Source organism: Blennius ocellaris (genome assembly GCF_963422515.1).
Source record: "Blennius ocellaris genome assembly, chromosome: 12".
Taxonomy (NCBI): Eukaryota; Metazoa; Chordata; class Actinopteri; order Blenniiformes; family Blenniidae; genus Blennius; species Blennius ocellaris.
Window position 1 is genome coordinate 8,012,302 of NC_137661.1, and position 7,751 is coordinate 8,020,052.

Consider the following 7,751-nt stretch of genomic DNA (forward strand, 5'->3'; position numbering starts at 1 on the left):
CGAGCTGAAGCTTTTTTTTTTATTATTTCAACCAGTTTTTAATACTACAATATCATTTTTTCTGTTCTATCATGCTTTGTAATTGTGATACATTACTCTGCTATGCTTTCAAAACGGCATTCTTCGGTTGTGGAGGTCATTTAATAGAAAACAACCCCTAAAAGATTAAAATAGTTTGATCAATGACTACTTTTATTACTTCAATGAAAAGAGATTCACAGCTCTTCTGTTGTTGTTTGGACAATAAACATCTTCAGCTGCTGTACTTCAATGAAAAGAGTGTAACCAGAAGGTGTGGGGAGTGTTTGTGTTTGTGTTTTTGTTGTGAGTAACAACATTGGACAGCGCAGGGACCATTAGATATGCCTGTGGCGCCCCCAGGCGGTCAGACGTGGTCAGTACAGGAAGAAGGCATGCCGACTCAAACAGCTGGTCGGGGAGGTCGTCTCCGTCATGGTCTCCGCGGTCACCGCCTCAGACACACAGCTGTTTCCTCTCCGCGCACAAACGACGGTCCGCTGCCTCCAGAGTTTCCACACACCATGGCCGGGCCAGTGTGCCGCTGACTCCCCGCGAACGGCCTCGAAGATGCCCAATGCCCGCTGCCCGCTGCTAGAATATGGCGGAGTCGGACGGTGGAGATTTTGCTCCGAAGCAGGCACAGAGCAGGTGAGTTGGAAGCCAGAGCTGATGGAAGCGGTGCTGAATGGGGGGCTCTCGGGGATTTTTTCCCCCGCGGGAAGGTTTTGTTTGACCCCCGTGCTCGGCAGCCCGGTTACGGGTCGGGGTGAGGCGGCGACCTGCATGCGCCGTTTGATTGTAGGAAACACCGAGGCGCCGCTTGAGGCCTCCAGGCGGTCACCACCTGCGCTTTCTATGGACGAGCAAGTCAAAGTGGGATTTAATTGCGTGTGCAGACACACCTGGGTGGAATGCTCTGAACAGGTGGAGCTACCACTGTTATTATTCAGCAGAACGTGTGCAGACGGATAATTTAACCTAGGAAGGAATTAGAAAACATGCTTCATTACTACTGTTCCCCTGCATTCCTTCAACAAGGTTTTGGTTTTGACATTTTAATTAGAAGTTTTCTTAGAAATTCTGTTAAATAAGTAAAGGTAATTCGATGAATGCCACAAGACCCAATTACAAAGTGTATAAATATTCTATGCTATCCAACAATGACTGTGGTTAAATGGAAGCCCAGAGTGAGGGACTGGAAGCAGCCAAACCCCCCAGCATTAGTACTCGATGACACTTGCTAATGTGGAAGTACTTCATTACTTATTAACTCGAGTAACTCCACTTAATGTTTCCCTTCCAGTTTGGCTCGTCTCAACATGCATCCATATCATTAAAGTGTAGCTTTGACACATCAGCTGTGCTATTAAGTCATGGAATTGTTTTAGTCTATTTGAGATACACTTCCACTATTTCAAGCAGATATTGTCAAATCACCTTTTAATGAAGCTTGCGTTTCTGTTTTTGTCTTTTTTCTGAACACTTTATTAGTCATTTTGTCAACCGCCTCATCTGTTTGCCTTGTTTTGACCACTCATTTTCACACAAATGTAAAAGCACATGATAGTACCGCATTTATTTTTTTTTTTTTAAGCATGCAAAGGTAAGGCCCTATGTTATGAATTAAAAAGAATTCCTTTAACAGGTTGAATTTTGTCAGTACATCATAATGGGTTTGAAATAAAATAAGATGTTTGTCGTTCACCTAAGCTTCATATTAGGCAAACTTAGTTGTCAGCTTTGTGCAAGAAAAAGCATGTAATGTGTGATGGAGAGTTTGTGGTCGGCTTTCACACATTTGCAGCCCTGCAAAGAGTGGATTTAGTAAAGCAACTATAGGATTGTCACACATCTGTGCCCTATATTTTATTTACTTCTTTCCATAATAACATAACTTGTACGGATGACGGTGTCTTGGTTGGTTGATGAGTTGGCCTACTGATTGCTGTGTGTGTGTGTGTGTGTGTGTGTGTGTGTGTGTGTGTGTGTGTGTGTGTGTGTGTGTGTGTGTGTGTGTGTGTGTGTGTGTGTGTGTGTGTGTGTGTGTGTGTGTGTGTGTGTGTGTGTGTGTGTGTGTGTGTGTGTGTGTGTGGCTTACGGAAGAAGCAAACCAGCTTCACAGTATAGAATCTGAAACCGAACTTGAAGTGTACAGGTGTGAAGGTTCACCTGGTTTGAATGCTGTTGAGGACGACATCCTATTATTATCCTCCGGCCTCAGTCCTGGTTCAATCTCTCAAGCAGCTTCGAATTGAATCTTTCCAGTTTTGCCAGTGGTCAGGTATTATAAACATGTGAGAAGATTAAATTACAGAGGATTTAGGGCGATCTGGTGTACAAACCCCACACTAGGCTTTTCAGGGTAGGGAAGAAAACATTAGAAACAAGTATTTCAAATAATATCTTGGAATAACCTAAAACAAAGTCAAGAAGGTGAAAGCTGATCCTCTTCTGACTGTCAAAACCTGAGAAACACCCCATGGTTGTGAAACTTGATCTTGATGCTCCTGTGTCACGGCACCAGGTCACTGCCACAAAGCATCAGGGTTCATATATTTTATTCATTGTTGATATTTTCAAATATAATATATAATTATAAAAACACAAGAAGGTGCTTGAGGGGTACCTATAATCAGTTGGTACTTTTAGCACTGTGTATAGGTAGTACCATTTATGCCCGAATACGTAATGCTAATAAATTGCTTAAAATTACTTTTTTATTGTATGACGTTTAAATTTAAATGAATTACGCTCACGCTGTCTCTCTCTCTCTCTCTCTCGTATAGCTTTTGTACTCCCTCCTCCTCTCATTTTTGTTAGATTAAATATTAATGAAAAGTATACTAATAATCATTACAACAAAAATGAAAAGTTACTTGGACTCGTACCGTCATTCACTCTGGTCTGTGTAAGTCAACCTTCTCATTTCCATCTTGGTCTCAGAATCAGTTTTGACCTCAGTATCTTGACATACTTTACACTAATAATAACAGGTTTCTTGTCCACATCCCTGTTAAAAAAAAGAAAAAAGTACAGTTGAGAGGTTCAATTACCTGATGGCAAGAGCTCAACAATTTGTACTTGTGCTGAAGTCACTTTGAAGTCTGTTGGCTTCTAAGCTCTTTTACCTCTGTTGTGTTTTTATGAAGTTCATCTCGTCTTTTTGCCACTTGGTTGCGTCGAAATCTTCAAATTCCAATCCAACAGTGGTTTAATTTGTTATGCTTTGCAGGCTGAAAAGAAGGTTTGGTGTTTTTGTTAGCGCGTTACCAAATTGGTGTTTTGTATTGAGGGTTTCTGAAGTTCCTGGAAACATGTAGTGTTGTAGGATAATACATGTCCACATAGGGCTCAATGTTCTATTGTTTCTACCTTCATCCCATTTCCATTTGATATCCTCTGACCTTATTTCTGCTTGGTATTATAGTGTGATTTGAATTTGGATATTGTTTGATTTGAGCCACGGGATCATCCCTTTTCGTGCACATCTGGGGCCTGGATACATTTGGGGTATTTGTAATCTGCCTTGAGTGTCATTGGTTGTCATTGTTTGGGTCTGGTCAAACAACACAGGGCAGCGGAGGACAGGCTTACAGAAAGTAACACAGGTGATGCTGTACGACTGATTCCGTATCATTTCAATTTTCTCCTCTCAATAGATTTCTTTCTTTCTTCCTTTCAATTTCTAATTGTTTTTAAAGATTTGATGTCGCTATTGTCTCTTTGACATTCCGTCTCTGACTTAGACACTGGGCCTTTCTATGCCCACATGTTGTAGTCTGTCCTAGAAATGTTTATTTTCACTCTTTGTTGTGATCCTGTCTCCTGCTGCTGTGGTCGGGCTTAAAATAGAGAAATATATATCCCCTTTCACTGTCCTCATTGAGTTTGCAAACACTTGATCTCTAATGCAAAGACTTTGTATACTTCAGAGTACATTTCCTGCTGGCTGACTGAAGAAGATTAGATTAGCTTTCCATCACAGCAATGCTTTCAACACACGCAGCCACATATTATTAGGCTTTGCAACACTTTCACTGAGCAGGTGCTTCCTGAAACAACGAGTATGGAAATAAAACGGTTTAGTGGAGAATTCTACAGAAAGTGTGACTATATTCAGAAAGGGAAGAAATGTGTGATTGTGATTGTTTTTTTCCTCTTTCTCTTTTCAGTATGGCTAACAAGAATAGCACCCTGCGCTGTACTTTCTCTGCTCCGAGCCACAGTGCCACCCTCCTCCAGGGCTTGTCCATCCTGCGGGATCAGGGCCAACTCCTCGACGTTGTGCTGGCCATCAATGAAGAGCACTTCCAGGTCCATAAAGCGGTGCTGGCCGCCTGTAGTGATTATTTCAGGTTAGTCTGCAGAGCCTGAGGCCATTAGCATTGTAAACTGATGCTTGTATGCAGAGCAACAATGTCGGATCAGTAATATTGCTCGCAAAGCAAAAATGCATTTTGTAGCCTCACTCACTGCATTAAATTGATATATTTACCCTTTTTTTTTTTTTCATCTGCCAGTAGAAACGATATCAAAAGAGATTAAAACTATTGTCTATTTAGTATTAACAAATAGTCTGCAATTCTAAGTTATGCACTCGGTCATTAATTAGGGCTTTTCCACCAGAAAGAACCAGGAGGGAGTTCAGGTTCTTAAATGAGCACCACCAAAGAACTGGTTGTTTTTCCACCGTTAACAGAGCGAAACAGGAGCCACGTCATTATTGCATCACATCAAAACATGATACGTCACTGATTGCACAAATTTCGCGCTGACAGTGCTCATACAAGAATGAGGAGACAGACTATATTCATCTGTTTGGTCCAGGTCGCTCCATCTCGTCTGGCCCGAACCACTCCGGGGCTCCGTCTTCGCTGTGGTTTTCAGAAAGCCGCCTTGTAAATAGTGAAAATCTGGCGGTAACTCCGCCCCCACCTGATGACACGTCTGGCCCCGGTCTGGCTTTTCTCTGGCCCAGGAAAGAAGTGGAGCCAGCGTAGCACTGGGTTAGCTCCTGGTTAGCTCCTGGTTAGCGCTTGGTTAGCTCCTAAGTTAGCTCCTTGTTAGCAGCGGCTTTGGTAGTGGAAAGACAAAGAACTGGTGCTAACTCTGGCCCTGGCTCCGAACTTAGCCCCTGGTTCTGTCCGGTGGAAAAGGCCCCAATAAGGACTGGTATAACAAAAAAAATCACAATACCAGATGAGACTAAATATTAGTTTTGAAACAAGCCTTTTCTCTGATTATTTTTATGTCTTGTCATAGATGTTAAGCTGATAACACGTCATCTATTGGCAGCTAAATATTTTTAACTTAAAACGCATCTAATTTTGTCCCAATTCAAGTGTGTTTCAGTTCATCTGCCATGACCTCAACAATTATGCAGAAAGAGAAGATCATATTTATGCCAAAGAAAAGCTCAGGCTTAGCTATGCAGAGTCATACAAAAACCACATGCAGTTATTGTATTTGTCATGCATTTAGAGGAGTTGAAATATCAGACGTTGTGTTGTTTACTCACTTGTTCTTGTTTTTCAGAGCAATGTTTACCGGAGGCATGAGGGAGTCGAATCAAAATACCATTGAGCTGAAAGGCTTGTCCGCTAGAGGCCTAAAACACATTATCGACTTTGCCTACAGCTCAGAAGTGACTTTAGACCTGGACTGTATTCAGGATGTCCTGGGGGCTGCTGTGTTCCTCCAGATGGTGCCCGTCGTGGAGCTCTGTGAGGAGTTCCTCAAGTCGGCGATGAGCGTGGAGACGTGTCTTCACATTGGGCAGATGGCCACCACCTTCAGCTTGTCTTCCCTTAAAGAGTCGGTGGACGCCTTCACCTTCCATCACTTCCTCCAGATTGCGGAGGAGGACGACTTTCTGCACATTCCCATGGAGCGGCTCACTTTCTTCCTTCAGAGCAACAAGCTGAAGAACTGCAGTGAGATTGACCTCTTCCACGCCGCCATCCGGTGGCTCCAGCACGACGCCTCCCGCCGGGCTCAAGCCAGCAGCGTCCTCTGCCACGTGCGCTTCCCGCTCATGCGCTCCTCTGAGCTCGTGGACAGCGTTCAGAGGGTGGACATCATGGTGGAGGACGTGCTGTGTCGCCAGTACCTCCTCGAGGCCTTCAACTACCAGATCCTTCCGTTCCGACAGCATGAAATGCAGTCCCCGCGCACGCTCATCCGGTCCGATGTCATGTCGCTCATCACCTTCGGTGGGACGCCGTACACCGACAATGACCGCACAGTGAGCTCAAAGGTGTACTACCTCCCCGACATCGCCTCCCGCCAATTCAAAGAACTGACCGAGATGGAGGCCGGGTGCAGCCACGCGTGTGTGGCCATGCTTGATAACTTTGTTTACATCGTCGGCGGACAGCACTTGCAGTACCGCAGTGGCGAGGGAGCGATCGACGGCTGCTTCCGCTACGACCCGCACCTGAGCCGGTGGCTCCGCCTGCGACCCATGCAGGAGGCTCGCATCCAGTTTCAGCTCAACATCCTGCGTGGACAGCTGTATGCGACGGGGGGGCGCAACCGATCCGGCAGCCTGGCGTCTGTGGAGCGCTACTGCCCAAAGAAGAACGAGTGGTCCTACGTGGAGCCCTTGAAGCGCAGGATATGGGGCCACGCCGGGTCGCACTGCGGCGACAAGTTGTACATCTCGGGAGGCTACGGCATCTCGTTGGACGACAAGAAGACTCTCCACTGCTATGACCCCGCTTCAAACCAGTGGGACTACAAAGCTCCCATGAACCATCCAAGAGTGCTGCACGCCATGATCGGAACCAGTGACCGGGTGTACGCCCTGGGGGGCCGCATGGACCACGTGGACCGCTGTTTCAATGTGCTGGCGGTGGAGTATTACATTCCAGAGAGCGACCAGTGGACCACGGTCAGTCCCATGAGAGCAGGGCAGTCTGAGGTGGGCTGCTGCATGCTCGAGCAGAAGATCTACGTTGTCGGGGGTTACAACTGGCACCTGAACAACGTAACGAGCATCATTCAGGTGTACAACACAGAGACGGATGAGTGGGAGAGGGATTTGCACTTTCCAGAATCCTTCGCCGGCATTGCTTGTACTCCAATTATACTTCCACAAAACACCACTCAACGCTGAACACCTGACCTGTGACTGAAAATGTTGTTCCATAATTTTGCGGGGGGGGGGGGGGGGGGGGGGGGGTTTGCAAGCCGGCGAGTAACTAAAGGTTTTTAGCATTAAATAAACATGTATTTATGGGGAAAAAATGACCTGAGAAGCTACGATTTTTGTTTCCCACAAAGATATAGAAATGTGAAACCAAGACCCTATCAAACTTCAACTGCAAAAAAAGGGAGATCACATAAAACCTATTTTGTCATATTGGCAGAAATATTTATTTGGACCTCTAGCAATGTGTGTTTTCAAAGCAACAACATTTTTAGTGGTTTTTGTCTGTGTATATTTATTTGATAAGGATTGAGCTGTTGGGTTACATTTATCAACACAAGATGATGTTTTTAAAGTACAAATGTTGCACTACAATTCTGTTTTGATAAATTTGATGTTCTTTTTGTAGGATTACTGCACATGTCCATTTGGATAATAAATTATCAATGGGGATTTGAGTGGGAGCGTTCTCTAGCACTAGTATTATCCAAATGAACACTCCCCCCCCCCCCATTTAAAATATTATTGATTGCATTATTAGTTGTTTCAAATAAAGGCTTTGTTTGTGTCCTTTTAGTTT

General features: G+C 44.6%; 1 protein-coding gene across 1 annotated transcript; it reads left to right on the forward strand.

Moving 5' to 3' along the window:
• Positions 1 to 494: 494 nt before the first annotated feature.
• On the forward strand, positions 495 to 7,138 carry klhl26 (kelch-like family member 26; the record flags this gene model as incomplete). The annotated part of the gene is made up of 3 exons (XM_080506731.1): positions 495 to 669; positions 4,194 to 4,376; positions 5,557 to 7,138. Exons 1-3 carry the CDS (start codon positions 620 to 622, stop codon positions 7,136 to 7,138), a joined length of 1,815 nt encoding a protein of 604 aa, XP_080362857.1. The 5' UTR covers positions 495 to 619.
• Positions 7,139 to 7,751: the final 613 nt, after the last annotated feature.